Below are 15,928 nucleotides of genomic sequence, written 5' to 3' on the forward strand. Positions count from 1 at the left end.
GGATTAATGTATATTTTTGCCTGGTCATCTGCTGGATCGGGATGGAAGAGTTCTTCCTCCACTGTTCTTGGTTGTGACTTTTTTGGGTCGACAACACCTTCTGCTTAGACGACTTTTGGTGCCTTAGTGCTTTTCTTCGGCTTGGGCCCTTTTTTTCGGGTCGGCAAGTGTTTTTGGCTCGACCGGGTCTTTTGGTTCGACAAGTTTCTTGTGCTAGACAGGCTTTCCCGAGTCGATGGTCTTTTTAGGATCGACTGGTGTGTTTGGAGCACTGGTCTTCGGGTCGATAGCCTTCTCCGGACGGATTATAGGCTTCGATACGGCACCCTTCCCGTCGGCGACCTTCTTTGGTTCGGCGATTTTTAGCACATCCGGCCTTTTCGGGCTGAAGTCCTTTTTTGTGTCAGCGCCCTTCGACTTGGCGTCCTTTTTGGGCTCGACGGCCTGTTTCGGGTTGGCGGTTTTCTTGGGGTCGACGCCTTTAGGCTGCACGGCCTTCTTCTGCTCGATGGTGTTCTTTGGATCGCGCCTTTAGGATGTACGTTTTTCTTGGGGTCGACGACTTTTTTAGGCTCTGGAACCTTCTTTGGGATTGCAGTACTTGGCCCTGGGGTCTCTGAAGGTTTCTGTTTCTGTTTCTGTTTCAGAGCTGAGCCGGATGGCGGGGCTGGCGAATGTTTCTTTGGATCTTGGCTAAGGCCTTTTGGCGATGCCTCGACCGGAGCCTTTGGTAACGGGGTAATCGGTGTCGGGGCAGTGTACTCACGATTTGCCCCGGTGGAATCTCGTTGTTGGAGTCAGAGTAGTCCTCGACGGTGACGATCTCTAGGTCCGAATCTGGAGCTTCTGTAAGTTCTTGGTCAACATCGAAGATGTTGTCCGGTTCCGGTGCCTGTCGCTGCATCTCTTGCCTAGCGGACCGTCTATTCCGTATGGTTGACCGAAACTGGGCGCAGGCTGGGCAGGTTTATTTTGTATGGTCTGGAGAAAGGCACTTGTTGCATACTTGATGCTTGTCAGTATGCGGGAACTAGGAGTGGCATTGTGGACATCTTTTAAAAGTGCTCCTTTCCATCGACAGCAGGCCCACGTGGCGTCGAAAAGTCCCAGCGTCCCGCATCGACGACCAATTCGAGATGGAAAGCTTTATCGAGTCAAGAGGTACCGAGCGAGAACAATACCGTCGAATTCGAAGGCCTTTTGGCCTTTATAAAAGTTTTGTTTCGATTCCGAATTTGGAGTGTAGGAATAACATCTGAACCCAATGGCGGAAAAAAACAATCTGAGGATGGAGAGGATGCCCATGCGCACTGTAGCCCAGGGAAGGAGTCACCTATCTCGTGATACTTCGAAGACTCTTCCAGGACAACAAAGTGCAATCATCCGGACCCAGCACTAGGCGGCGATCTATGCACAGATATGAATTCAGCAGCCCACACGGCTCGAACAAATCTATTTCTTTACCTTTGGTATAATCGCGGCACCCGCACTTTACTTTTAATGTTATAAGTAAAGCATGGGTGCACGATTATACCAAAAGTAAGAAACAGATATTTTTTCCTATTTCTTTACCTTTGGTATAATCGCGGCACCCGCGCTTTACTTATAACATTAAAAGTAAAGCGCGGGTGCCGTGCTTATACCAAAAGTAAAGAAAAACGAGCCCTGGTTTCAAGTAGCACGCCCGTGTCTAGGCACGATAATTGAAACCACGTGATGGCCTATTGGTGTCTATTACGCGCACCAAGCACGTAATAGACACCAATAGGCCGTGGGCGGAGCAATGCGCCCGCCTTAGGCCAATAGCGTGCAGTCTTTCATTAAAAGATGCACAATAAGGCCAATGGGGTAGATGAAAAGGAAACGCACAAGCGTGCGCGATTCCTAGGTCAGCTCAGATTCCCCTTTTTTCCCTCACTAAATGTCTCGCGCTGCGCAGTGCACCGCTAGGCACTAGACCTAAAAAGAGCAAGCTGGGGAGGAAGATCTTTCCTTCACTTGGTTCCCAAGATCTGGAACTTACTGCCCAGTTAGGCATGCATGTTAACTGACGAATTAGCCTTCTGGAAGAGACTTAAAACACTGCTCTTTCCCTAACAAAAACACCTGGAGTACTGAATAAGACCACCGTTGTCATACCCTCCTAGCGCTGGGAAGCCTACGGGCAGCCATGTGCTTTATAAATCCATAAACAAACTCAAAAATTGCCACCGTGGATCATTTTAAAGGGAAAAAAAAGGTTTTCTGCCATCCCTTTCCAGCTCATGTGTAAATGACGTGCCTGGGCTACTTGAGAAACATTATCCAAAAAACATAACAATACAAGAAATAAAACTGGAGTCCAGTCAAATGTTTTGTAAAGCGTTCATGTTAATTTTCACATTGAACACAGCAGAATGGCTTTAAAGTGTGGCTGGATTAAATAATTTTGTTGTAACATCTGTACATTATGCCAGGCAAATTACAATTTTTTTAAATAGAGTTTCACAAGGTTTCTTAAAGTAGCAATTGGAGACATGTTTTAATATTCGCCCTTTGTATCTTGAGGCTGGTTTATGGTACTTTTTAAAACACTAGACGATCGTTTCTCCACAAGTTGGAGGCTAACGCCAACAGTGACTCACAGGATTTGCAAATGTCAGCCACTAATTTTGATTAAGCCTGTAAATACCACAGACAGGGACTGATGGTACATTCACCAACATGAAGCAGGCGGTGGCAAGGTTAGGAAAGACCATCAACAATGGGACTGATAGCCTTTGGGGCCTTGTAGGAGAGTGTTCGCTCTGTGGAAGGCACTCTTGAGCAGTGAACAGGCAAAGAATGGTTCATTTAAATAGCTACAAGCTTGTGTTGCTCGGCTGCACTTTTTTAGCTGGCTTCTTCTTTTGCCGCTGTTTGGAAATGGTGTTCAAGGCAGATTCTGATGCGGCCACAGGAAGCTGGGGCAACTGCAGCTTCCCACCTTGTGTTGGGTACTTGGTCTTCAACAGATTTTTCACCACCGGCTGAGACAGCAAACGCTTTAACTGTTTTTTCATGTCTTTCAACATCTTCTGCTTCTTGTGATCTTCCTGCTCTCGGTCTCTGCCACCTGGAAATGCAAAAGAAACACATTTCTATTATGTGTGTGTGTATATATATATATATATATTGCAGTCTGCAATCAACGTTTCTGCTCTTAATTACAAATCTTGCACAAGTGTTAAACACGACTCATAGGCGATCATGCGCCCTATCTGTGATAAGCTGCACATGCACTTGTGATCCGGGTATAAGCAGTAAATGCAATCTGTATGCTTGTCGAACATGTTACTTACCTTCGGTAACGATATATCTGGAAGACAGAGTAGTTAGTATTGGATTCCTTACCTTAGAATATCCCCAGGCGTCAGACTGGATCCAGAAACCTTTGCGTAGCAGTACCCCTGCGCATCGGTTGGAGTCTTTTGCGGCTCCGCGTCCGTCGTCGGCGTCGTTTGCGCCGGGATGACGTCGCCGGAGTACTTAGACGCCGCCCTCGCGTGCTGACGTCAGTTCTTATGCACAGCTTTTACGCGCCAGAAACGCAGAGCCATGATAAAAAACCAAAACAGGTGCCATGAAACTAGGGCCCTGAAAGGGGATGACCTTCACCCTAAATATCGGTTTGCAGAACGGGGAGGATGGGTGGGGCGGTAAGGAATCTAATACTAACTACTGTTTCTTACAGATATATCGTTACTGTAGGTAAGTAACTTGTTCATCTGAAAGAAACAGGTTAGTATTAGATTCCTTACCTTAGAATAGATACCCCAGCAATACCAACCCCGGTGGTGGGTCTGCGAACTCTGAAAGTTCTGGAGGTCGGAACGGCCAAAGAAGCCATCCCTCCAGACTGGACTGTCCAGGCAGTAGTGTCTTGCAAACGTGTGCAGCGAGGCCCACGTAGCCGCCTGACTAATGTCCTGAGAGGGGACTCCCCGACCCAGGGCAGTAGTAGCCGCCGTAGCCAGAGTGGAATGGGCCCTCAGCTCAACAGGAGGTTCCTTCTTAGCCAAGGAGTAGCATGCCTTGATACACAACACGACCCACCGAGAGATGGTCCGCTTGCGTACCGCCCGTCTCTTCTTAGCGCCCACGTAACCAACAAAGAGTTGGTCATCTAACCGGAACCGTCGTGTGCGATCCAGATAAAACAAGAGCGCACATTTTGGGTCCAGACGGTGGAGCCGCTCTTCCTCTTTAGAGGGATGCGCAGGCGGAAAGAAGGTGGGCAAGGTGATGGACTGCCCGATGTGGAAGGCTGTGACAACCTTGAGCAGGAAAGAGGGTCTTGTCCGCAACACAACCTTGTCCAGATGGACAGAAAGGAAAGGAGGTTTTGAAGAAAGAGCCTGGAGCTCACTCATTCTCCTGGCAGAGGTGATGGAGACCAGGAAAGCAGTCTTCAGAGTAAGAAGGCGAAGAGGACAGTTATGAAGTGGCTCAAAGGGAGAGCAATTCAGATAGGTAAGAACAATGTTCAAGTCCCACTGAGGCATCACGAATGGAATAGGGGGGGGGAGGGGAACATGTGTGTGATGCCCTTCAAAAACCTATTTACAATTGGGGACTTGAACAAAGATGGCTGAACAGGTAGCCTTAAAAAGGCTGAAAGGGCAGAAAAGTAGCCCTTGAGAGTGCCCAAAGCAGAGCCCTGCTGGGCAAGAGAAAGAAGGAAGAGAAGAACCTCAGAAAGAGGGGCATAGAGAGGATCCACAGCCTTTGCTGTGCACCATGCCACAAATCTGTGCCACCTGCAGGCGTATACCGACTTTGTGGAGGGACGCCTGGCTGCCAGAATCACAGTACAGACTTCAGGAGGCAAGTCAAATGGCCTCAACTGTCGCCGCTCAATCTCCAAGCATGTAGGTTGAGGCTTGGCAGGTTCGGGTGGGGACCATCCCCTGCAGCTGCGACAGAAGGTCCTCCTGAATGGACCGACAGACATACTGAGTAGCTCGGGATACCAGTACCTTCGTGCCCAGTCCGGAGCCACAAGGATAACTTGGGCCCTGTTGCGCTTGATCTTCTTCAGCACTCTGGGCAGAAGTGGTATAGGCAGAAAGGCGTACAACAGACCGCAACTCCACTCGGGACGAAAAGCGTCTCCGAGCGAGTGCCGCCTTGGAAATGCCAATGCGCAGAACTGATGACATTGCGCGTTCTCTTTTGTGGCGAATAGATCTAACCAAGGCTCTCCCCACTGCAGAAAGAGGCCTTGCGCCACATCAGAGTTCAGACGCCATTCATGATCCATCATGCACAGTCGGCTGAGTTTGTCCGCCCTGGTGTTTAGAGAACCTGCCAGGTGTAGAACCACCAGAGTCAAGCCCTGATGCTCCAGCCACTGCCAGAGGCGCAGAGTCTCCTGGCAGAGGGTCCATGACCCCACCCCACGCTATTTGTTGGAGTACCACATGGCGGTGGTGTTGTCTGTGAACACCTGCACTACACTCCCCCGGACAGAGGGGAGGAATGCCTTCAGTGCTAGACGAATCGCTCTCAGCTCCAGAAGGTTGATTTGGAGCCGGGACTCCACCGGAGACCAGAGGCCTCTGATCTCCACCTCTCCCATGTGGCCTCCCCAACCTAGGAGGGACGCGTCCGTCACAACTACTGCTCCGGTTGGGGTAAGGAGAGGGACCTGCCGCTGACCCAATCGCGGCCCGTGAGCCACCACTTCAGCTGTCTCGCAGTGCCCTCCGAGATCAGGACATAGTCGGACAGGTTGCCCTGATGCTGGGCCCACTGAAACTTCATGTCCCACTGCAGAGCCCGCCTCCGCCACCGGGCGTGATGCACCAGAAGGATGCAGGAGGCCATCAGCCCCAGAAGCCGCAGCGTCAACCTGACCGAAACCCGGGATAAAGGCTGAAAGATTGGAATCAGAGCCTGAATATCCCGAACCCGCTGTTCGGGAGGATAAACCCGAAACCGCGCCGAGTCGAGAACCGCTCCGATGAAGAGGAGCTTCTGAGCGGGACACAGGTGTGACTTCGGCACATTGATGGAAAACCCCAGCTGGTGCAGGAGGTCTGGAGGTGGCTGACGACTGTGTGGGGCGAGCCCGCCTTCAACAACCAGTCGTCGAGGTAGGGGAAACTGAAACCCCTAACCTGTGCAGATGAGCTGAGACCACCGCCATCACCTTCGTGAACACCCGTGGGGCGCTGGTAAGGCCAAAGGGGAGCACGGTAAACTGAAAGTGCTCGTGGCCTACTGTGAACCGCAGGTAGCGCCGGTGGGCTGGCAGGACGGGAATGTGGACATAAGCGTCCTCCAAGTCCAACGCTACCATCCAGTCTCCTGGGTCCAGGGCAGCTAAGACCTGAGCCAGTGTCAGCATCTTGAACTTCTCTTTCCGGAGTAAGCCGTTGACTTTCCGTAGGTCCAAGATAGGGCGTAGGCCCCCTTTGCCCTTCTTGGGTACCAGAAAGTAGTGGGAGTAACAACCACACCCTACTTCCGGCCCAGGAACGTGCTGGATGGCCCCCTTGGCCAAGAGGGCCGTAACTTCCTCTTTCAGAAGTTGCAATTGGTCCCCCGATACGCGGTGGTATTGCGGTTGCATGGCTGGAGGGGTCGTCTCGAAGGGGAGGGAGTATCCCCTTCGGACGATTTACAACTCCCACCTGTCCGAAGTGACAGTGCGCCAGTGGAAGTGGTGATGGCGAACCCTGCCCCCCACTGGCATCACATGGGCCTGAATGCACAGACTAGGAGGCTTTAGAGGCAGGTACTGCGGGGGGAAGGTGTGGACTGGCCTCGCCGTTGTCCCCGACCACTGCCACGACGGTTTCCACGGCCGCCACCGCGTTGGATGTTAGTCTACTGCGCGTGGCTGGCAGCACGTTTTGGAGCGCCCCTTCCTTGGCCATGAAAGGAGTGAAAGGCACCGGTTTGCTGGCGCGGGGCCGAGAGGCCCAAGGACTTGGCCGTAGCCCTGGAGTCCTTAAAGCGCATGGTCTGCCTTGTCGTCGAAAAGGCAACGGCCATCGAACGGCATGTCCATAAGAGTGTTCTGGACATCGGCCGAAAAGTTGGCGGACCTCAACCAGGCGTGGCGACGAATGGCCACCTTCTTTGCCATCGCTCTGCCCAGTGTGTCGGTGGTATCCAGCCCACACCGGATGGAAAACCGTGCTGCATCTCGACCCTCCGCAAGGGCTTGGGTGAGTTTAGTCTGGACCTCCGCCGGACATTGTGGCAGCACATCCGCGACCGTGTCCCACAGAGAGTGGGTGTAGGGGCCCAAGGGGCACGCGTTGTTGACTGACCGCAGTCCCAAACTCAGGGAGGAGAATACTTTCTTACCGTATTGCTTGTACCTCTTGGATTCCCGATCGGGCGGGCCGTCGGAAATGCGTTCTGGGATGTGGAGGCCTGGATGACCAGGCGCTCGGGGGTGGGGTGGGTGGACAGGAAGAAAGGGTCGCCCGGAGCCGGGCGATGGCGCCTGGCCACGTTCCTATCTACAGGCTGACCTGTAGCGGACTTGGACCACGTGCCCAAAAGAACGTCTGACAAGGCCTCATTAAACGGCAGCAGAGGCTCAGCCGAGCTGGACTGCGGTTTAAGGACCTCAGTGAGGAGGTTAGTCCTCACGGCCGTGCCGGGGAATTCCAGGCCCAAAGCCTTGGCCGCCCGCGTCAGCACCACACTGTAGGCAGCCCCCTCCTCCGTAGCCATGGTGGGAGGGGAGACAAAACCAGTGTCTGGCGAGGTGTCCAGTCCACTGGCAGTCCCAAGCTCACCTGTCCTGTCCTGCTGAGACTGACACTCCCGTGTCAGAGGGTCCTCAGACCCCTCCCAATCCCCCTCGTCACCCATCTCCTGGTATGCAGGTTCAAAGGATGGGGCCGGTTCGTGGAAGTAAAAGTCTCCATACGACGTCGAGAGCGGCGTCCAGTGGCGCTGCTCCGGTGCCGGAACCGAATCGAGGGCAGGATCGGGGATGGCGTCGCCAGGAGGTGGCGCCGGGGGGGGACACCCTAGGGGCCGGCGCCTGTGAGGTCGTGAGGTTGACTGGCGATGACCCGGATCCAGAACCGGATCCAGTGAGGGCACGCGGTGCCAGATCCGAAGCACCCGGCGGCGTCGGAGCTGAAGCACCCGACCCGCTAGGCCCCCCCAGCCGGGGCCGTTGGGCCCGAAGGCGCCATGGAACCCGGCGGAGGAAGAAGAGACCTCATGGCCATGAGGTACCGCTCGATCTCCTCTGGCGTCGCGTCATGCCCAGGGACCGGAAGGTATGGAGCAGGTTGCGACGCCCGCGACTCCATCAGAGCCGCGTGGGTGGTGTCACCCGAACCCCCGGCCGCGCGAGCGTCAGGGTGGGTCGGAAGAGCGATGACGCCTCTCCGACCTCTCATGCCTCCTACCTGAGGATCTTGATCCCGAAAACCGATGCCGACTCTCGGAGCTACGAGGGCTCCGACCCCGCGACCTGTCCCGCGACCTCCTGTGGGACTGGGACCTCGAACGGAGCGGGGCCGACTGCCAGAGCTCAAGTCGCTTGCGGGACAGCTCCTGCCTAGCCTTAGACGTCAGGGCACGGCAGTCGGAGTAGTTTCAGTCGTCGTGGTTGAGGCCTAGACACTGAAGACACCGTGGATGGGGTTCGGTAACCGACATCATTCGGCTGCACTTGGAGCAGGGTTTGAACCCGGGCATCCCTACCGGCACCGTCTGAGTCAATCGACTCTAAAAACAGATCAAAAAGATCAAAGTTTTAATCAGAAAATGACTAAAAGGGTACTACTTCTCCGGATCTGCGCTTAGCTTGCGCGGAAAAAAGAAGAACTGAGGTCAGTGCGCGAGGGTCGGCGTCTAAGTACTCCAGCGACGTCATCCCGACGCAAACGACACAGACGACAGAAGCGGAGCCGCAGACGACGCCTACCGACGCACAGGAGTACTGCTACGCAAAAGTTTCCGGATCCAGTCTGACGCCTGGGGATATTCTAAGGTAAGTAATCTAATACTAACCTGTTTCTTTCAGATATCTACATACAGACGCTTTGTAGAGCAGGTAGCACAAGCCTTGAACAAGGCTTTCTTTTCTTTATCCGACATCTTGAAGAAAATAGGTTTTCTAAAGCTGTAGAAAGAACTGAGCAGAGCTCAGAGGAGACTCCCTTAGCACAATGTGCGGTAGAAAATCTGAGGCTCTCTCAGGAAGGTTCTATGGGGTGAGGCTCTTATGATTGGTTGTTGCAAAATGTATGGTCTCTTTTACAAAAAGAGGTGGATAAGCTACAAAATGAGATGAGGAATAGGCCTAGTTTTCTCTTTTGTACTTACTGCTATGGTATTTGTTATTTACCGAGGCTCCCATTCTGACGACGGGGGAATGATACAAAGCATGGGAATCTACGAAAGTTCCAATACTGGGGCAATTGGAATTTACTTGAATTTGTGGCATAGATAATCAACTGTGAACAGCCTGACGAAGATCCCAAGTAGAAGAGTATCAAAATTAAGTGGTTACCTTTGCAACATCCACTTTCGTGCAATAAGAGACTCCTATGAGATCCGATGTTTGTTCAAACTATTCGGCGTTGATGAAGTTATCTAATGTGAAGAGGTTATAAAAAACTGTTGCATCTGACCTACATTCTAGTTCAGTGGTTTTGAGCAGCATCTGAGCTCAGTAAAGCTTTAATCTCCTTTCAGGGCGTTTTGCCCAACAGAACACAAACATATTCCTCTGTACTCGAGATGTGCCATGTCCGCTGAGATTTTGGGCAGTAGAATAAAATGCTTCACCTCTTGATATCCCAAGTATGCTATTCTCAGTTTGCTTGCCAAATGGAAACTAAACAAATGTTACAAAGGTTAAAAACATGTTTGCCCAGAGACATACGTGTGAAAGTTCTGACCCATGAAACAGTTTTTTTCTGAAATATCCTGAACACAATATTTTTGCTCAAGACATGTTTGCAGAAAAGAGTGGGTGACATTACAATGATGGGACCACAAAAAAGCCTATTCTAAAATCTTTAGTGGCATAAATAAACTTAGTCTGCAATGCATAAATTGAACTAAAAAAAACTCTGGTGTTGATCCAGCCTTGTGAAACTCACTACTAGTTGATCTCGGATGTTTTATAGGCGTCCTCCAATGTAATATCTCCTTCCCTGACTTCCTTTTAATTCTACCTCTCCGCTTTAAATCATGTTACTGCACACTATAACCCTCCCCCTCTTCATCTTTCCCTGTAATCACAGCCTACCCCACTTTTGCCCTTTCTTATTGGTTATCAGTCCTTTGAACGAACACTAAATATTAAAGGGTTGTTCGACCTGACATCATTGGCGGGAGGAAATGCGTTACTTACCTGTAACAGCAGTTATCCAGTATTGGTGTCTTTCATAGATTCACATGCCTGAATCATTCCCCGTCGCCGAGACGGGAGCCTCCGGTACATAAAAAAGTAATGTCCTAGGGACATACATAGAGAATATAGGCCGAAGGGCCTCCCCTTTGGGGCCTTTCCACGTCCTTATGTAAAAAGGACCGAACTCTCATCGTTAGCCAATCAGCTCCGACCTCCCTCTAGAACCTTCCCGGGAGGAGCCTCAGTCCCTCAGATTTTCGTACGCACCCAGCTAGGGTGTCGGCACTGTAGTCATAGAGGTACGTGAGTCCTTACCGGGGAGGCGGGAGGGTGCATGTGAATCTATGAAAGACACCAATACTGGATAACTGCTGTTACAGGTAAGTAACGCATTTCTTATCCAGTATTTGGGTGTCTTTCATAGATTCACATGCCTGAATCAGAGTAGTGAGCAGTTACACATGCATAGTGGCAAAGCACATTCCCACAACCGGCAGGCCTGCATAAATCACAGACAATGTGAGAGAAACATGGTAATATACAGTCATGCATATAGCAGAGATAAACAAAGACCATGAAGAATGTGCATACCTGGATGGCGGGACGAGGTAAGGCTCACCTTATTGGAAGAGATGGCGTAGCACCGCTTGTCCCACTGCAGCGTCCTTCTGCAGTTCGATGTCCAGGCAGTAGTGTCTGGAAAAGGTGTGCAGGGACTTCCAGGTCGCCGCTCGGCAGATGTCCAGGATCGTCACTCCAGCGAAGAGCGCCGCTGACGTTGACATCGCTCTGGTAGAGTGGGCAGCCACTCGGTCTGTCAAAGGCCGTCCGGCCTGATCATGGCAGAAAGCAATCGCTGAAGAAATCCAGCGGGAGATGCTCTGTTTCGTCAAGGGCAACCCCATGCGCGGGTTGCTGTAGGCTACAAAAAGTTGAGAAGACTTTCTGACGTCTTTGGTCCTATCCAAGTAGAATTTGAGACACCTTTGAAGGTCCAAGGAATGCAGCGCCCTTTCCGCTGCCGTGGAAGGGTTCGCAAAGAACGACTTAAGGACAATTGGTTCGTTCAGATGAAAGTCCGACGGCACCTTAGGAATGAATTTAGGGTTTGGCCTGAGTACCACTCGGTCGTGCCTGAATTGGAGATACGGTTCCTGAATAGACAGCGCCTGAAGTTCGCTGACCCATCTGGCTGACGTCAGGGCCAGCAGGAGTGCCGTTTTCCAGGAAAGATGTTTGAGTGAGGCCCGGTGTATGGGCTCGAATGGGTGTTTCATGAGTTGGTTGAGCACCAAGTTCAACTGCCAGGTTGGAGGTACTTTCCGAGGCCTCGGAAAGGATCTGTAGAGTCCTTTTAGAAATTGTTTTATCAGTCGACTGGACCAGAGGGAGGGTCCCGATGGGGTCCTGGTGAATCTCGAAATCGCAGCCAGATGAACCTTAATGGAGGCGTGAGCCAGCCCCGACTGAGCCAGGTGGAGGAGGTACGGTAGCAGCTGTACCGGGGTGATCCGGAGGGGGTGTAAGTCGTGTTCCGAACACCACAGGCAGAACCTTTTCCACTTCAGCGAGTAGGTCTCGTTCGTGCTGCCCGCCCTCGCTTTGGCTAGTACTGCCCGGCAGTCCTGCGTGATCTCTAGGTCTCCGAACTCTCGGTGCTCAGGAGCCAGGCCGATAATTTGAGCGAACTGAGGTTCGGGTGGTGTACCTGGCCTCCGGACATCGTTAAGAGGTTCGGGTGTTGTCGTAGGTGAATCGGGGGCCTGATGGACAGGCGAAGCAGGTCCGAGAACCAATGTTGTCTCGGCCAGTACGGAGCAATCAGTATCAGGGTGCACGGTTCCATCTTCATCTTCCGGAGGAGCCTCGGTATCATCGGGAACGGAGGAAAAGCGTACGCAAACACGCTGAACCAGCCGATGGAAAAAGCATTTCCCAGCGACCCCCGTTGGGGATGCCAGCTTGCGTAGCTTTGGCATTTGGCGTTCCTTGCCGTCGCGAAGAGATCGATCCTCGGGGTCCCCCATTGCGAGAAGACGTGGGCCACCGTGTCGCCGTTCAGCTCCCATTCGTGGGAGAGAGAGGTCCGTCTGCTGAGGGCGTCCGCGATAGTGTTGTCCTTCCCGGGAACGTACTCCGCTTTGAGAGAGAGCCCGTGCGCCACCAACCAGTTCCAGATTTTTTGCGATTCTCGTGAGAGAGAGAGAGATCGCGTTCCCCCTTGTTTGTTCAGGTAGTGCATCGTCGTGGTGTTGTCCGTTTTGACGAGCACCGGGGAAGAGCCGATACGTGGCAGGAAGGCCTGTAGAGCCAGATACACTGCTCTCAGTTCCAGTAGGTTGATGTGCAGATGTTTCCCCTGGGCGTCCCATTTTCCGCTGACTCGAAGGTCCAACAGTACTGCGCCCCAGCCTTCCAGTGAGGCGTCTGTCGTGATGACCAGTGGTGCCGGTGGCAGGAGGAACTGCAAGCCGGCCGTCAGGTGCGTCCGGTTTCTCCACCACAGAAGGGCCTTTGTGATGGCCGGTGTGATCGTGATAATGTCCTCGAAGGAGCCGGAACTCTGTTTCCATTGTCTCGCCAGCGCCTCCTGCAGGGGACGCATGCGGAGCCTGCAGTGTGGTATGAGGAGAATGCATGAGGACATCATCCCTAGCAAGGAGGTGAATGTCCGTACCTTGATGCGAGGCTTCTTGGCCACCGCCGCGGCCAGGGACAGTATTTTGTTGGTCCTGTCCTCTGAGGGGAAAGCCTTCGCGCGCTTCGTGTCCAGGGTAGCCCCTAGGAAGGTGATCCTCGTTGATGGAGTCGTGCAGGATTTTTTGAGGTTGATCGTCAGACCCAGCTGTTGAAAAAGAGCGCTGCAGGCGTTGGATGAAGCCGTCGCGCCTTCCGGGGAAGGCGCCTTCACCAGCCAGTCGTCCAGGTAGGGGAACACCTGGTGACCTCTTTGTCGCAGGAAGGCTGCCACTGGCGCTAAGCACTTCGTGAAGATACGTGGCGCAGATTTGAGGCCGAATGGCAAGACCTTGAACTGGTAATGTCTGCCCGCTATTTCGAACCGTAGGTACTTCCTGTGCCGTACGAGGATGGGGATATGGTAGTAGGCGTCCTGTAAGTCCAGGGAGACCATCGAGTCTCCTCTTTCCAGTGCTCCTAGGATCTCCTGGATTGTGACCATCCGGAAGGATTGACTCCGCAGGAAGGCGTTGAGCGCCCGGAGGTCTAAGATCGGCCTCCACTTGTCCCCTTTCTGTTGGACCAGGAAGAAGTGGGAATAAAAACCCTTCCCCTTCTGGGACTTTGGGACTCTTTCGATGGCTCCTTTGACCAACATGGCGGAGACTTCCTGGAGAAGGAGGTGCAGGTGTTTGTGAGCACGCTTCAGCGGAGGGGTGTTGGGAGGGGTGTTGACCAGTTCGAGGGAATGTCCAAATTGAATTATTTGTAGTACCCACCGATCCGTAGTGATTTTTTGCCAATTGTGGAGGAAGTGGGTCAGTTTCCCCCAATTCGAAAGGATTGAGACGGTGGTGGGACTGGCTGGAGTAAATGGTCACTGGCGGCCGCCAGTGCCCTTCTTGGCGGATTTGCCTCTGAAGGACGATCTCCCATAGGATGACTGTCGGGACTGTTGTTTTTGCTGGGGCTGGTTCCTGTTGCCGTAGGAATAGGACGACCGATTTTGGTAGGAACCTCTGTAGGAGTACTGACCTCTGGAGCGGCCCCCCCGAAAGGATTGGTTCCGGGACTGGAGGGAGCCCAGAGCCCTCGCCGTGTCGGTGTCTTTTTTGATGGCCTGGAGTGCCTCGTCTATCTTCTCCCCAAAGAGGAATTGACCATCGAACGGCATATCCAGCACCTTAGATTGGACCTCCTGCCGAAAAGACGTCGCTTTGAGCCAGCCTTGGCGGCGGAGCACGGCAGCCCCGGCCAACTGGCGGAATCCCGTCATGGCTGCGTCGATGGCGCAGTCGATAATTTCTGCCGCGGAGTTTTGTCCTTCCGCTAGAAGAGCTTTCACCTCGTCCTGGACCGCGGCTGGCAGACTTTGCAGATAGGGAGCTATGTCTTCCCATAGCTGGCGGTTGTAGCGGCCAAGGAGGGCGATGGAATTTGCCACCTTGATGGACATGGCGGATGTGGTAGAGAACCTCTTGCCTATGGTGTCCAGCTTCCTTCCTTCCTTGTCCGGGGGCGCGGACAGCGGCGAGGAGGGGTTGCGGGATTGTTTTTGGGCCGCCTGAGTGACAACCGAGTCCGGTTTGGGGTGGCCGGTCAGGCAGGCAGGTGCGGAGTTCGGGGCCTTATATTTTTTGTCTAGGCGCGGAACCACCGCAGGCACCGAAGCAGGCGTGAGCATCAGCTTCTTGCCCTGTTCCCATAGAAAGTCTATAAGAGGAATAGACTTGGCCGATTTCTGGGTGTGCTCCTTGAAATCATGGAGGAAGCATTCCGTTTCTGCGGATTCCACTGCCATGTGAAACCTCCTTGCAGCTCTGTCCACCAGTTTGTGGAAACCTCCCACGTCCGCCGCTTCAGAGTGGCGCGGTCGCGGGGATGCCGGGGTAGACGAATGGTGTGATGACGCAGCATCGGCATCGTCGTCTCTGTGGTCCGAGGCGACGTCTTGCACCTCGCCTTCCTCTAAGTCCGTCTCATCCTCCTCGCTTTCCGATGAGTCCCCCGCCTGGGTTTGCGGTCGGAGTTGGCTCCGAGGACGGGCCTGGGGAGCGGAAGGGTGCGAGGCCGATGGTTGCGCTTGGGTGACCGGTACCTGGGTACCGCTGTCGGCGTCCGGGAACCGTTGTTTATAGTCCTGCACCAGGGATTTCAAATCGTTGACCAGAGACAGTGGCAAACAGATCATCGGGGTGTTCACCGTGTCGACGTTCAGGGAGCTGCCTTGATACATAACTTCGTCCCGGATCTCGTGGACGTCCTGGTGTTCTTCGTGAACCTCCTGTTCTTCGTCTGACTCCTCACTCTGGAGTGTTTCCTGTTCTTGCTCGGGTGCCAACTCCACCGTTGGGCGAACCGAGGGCGTTGGAATCGAGTGAATAGAAACTTCGACCAATCTCGATTCTTTCCAAGATGGCGCCGGGGTCTCTTCCGACGACGTGCGTGAAGATGGCGCCCCCGCCGTGTGTGTTGGTGATTTGGGCACCTCCGTCAGGGTCAATGGCATCAATTTTTGCGGGGATAAGAGTTTCGCCGCCTTACTGATGGTAGGGCCTTGGACTTGAGATATCTTTGTCGAAGGTGTGCTTTTTGAACTTGACTTCGACGTTTTAGGTGACGAACTTGACTTCGACGTTTTAGGTGACGAGCCTTCGGTATGAGGTGTTTTCGGCGAAGGCGTACCTGTAGATTTAGACCTCTTAGGTGACGAAGAGGCCGTCTTCGTACTGGATGAAGGTTTCAGAGGAATGGTCGAGGAGACCGGTGCGCCTGAGGACGCAGTGGTGGTCGTCGTGGCCGTCGCGGAGGGCGATGAGGCCGTAGTGGTCGACACAGTGGTCGTGACTGAGGTGGTCCGCTTAGTAGATGGAGCGGGCTTCTTGA

At 53.2% G+C, this 15,928-nt stretch overlaps 1 protein-coding gene across 3 annotated transcripts in view; it reads right to left on the minus strand.

Moving 5' to 3' along the window:
* Positions 1-2,348: 2,348 nt before the first annotated feature.
* Positions 2,349-15,928, minus strand: part of DDX24 (DEAD-box helicase 24) — a 204,826-nt gene continuing 191,246 nt past the window's right edge. For all 3 annotated transcript variants that reach the window (XM_086937721.1, XM_086937720.1, XM_086937719.1), the window contains exon 9: positions 2,349-3,094. In XM_086937721.1, the coding sequence (XP_086793847.1) occupies positions 2,841-3,094 (254 nt within the window). In that variant the 3' untranslated portion in view covers positions 2,349-2,840. The remainder of the gene's footprint in view (positions 3,095-15,928) is intronic.

This window comes from Lissotriton vulgaris, chromosome 9 (genome assembly GCF_964263255.1).
Source record: "Lissotriton vulgaris chromosome 9, aLisVul1.2, whole genome shotgun sequence".
NCBI classification, from domain to species: Eukaryota; Metazoa; Chordata; class Amphibia; order Caudata; family Salamandridae; genus Lissotriton; species Lissotriton vulgaris.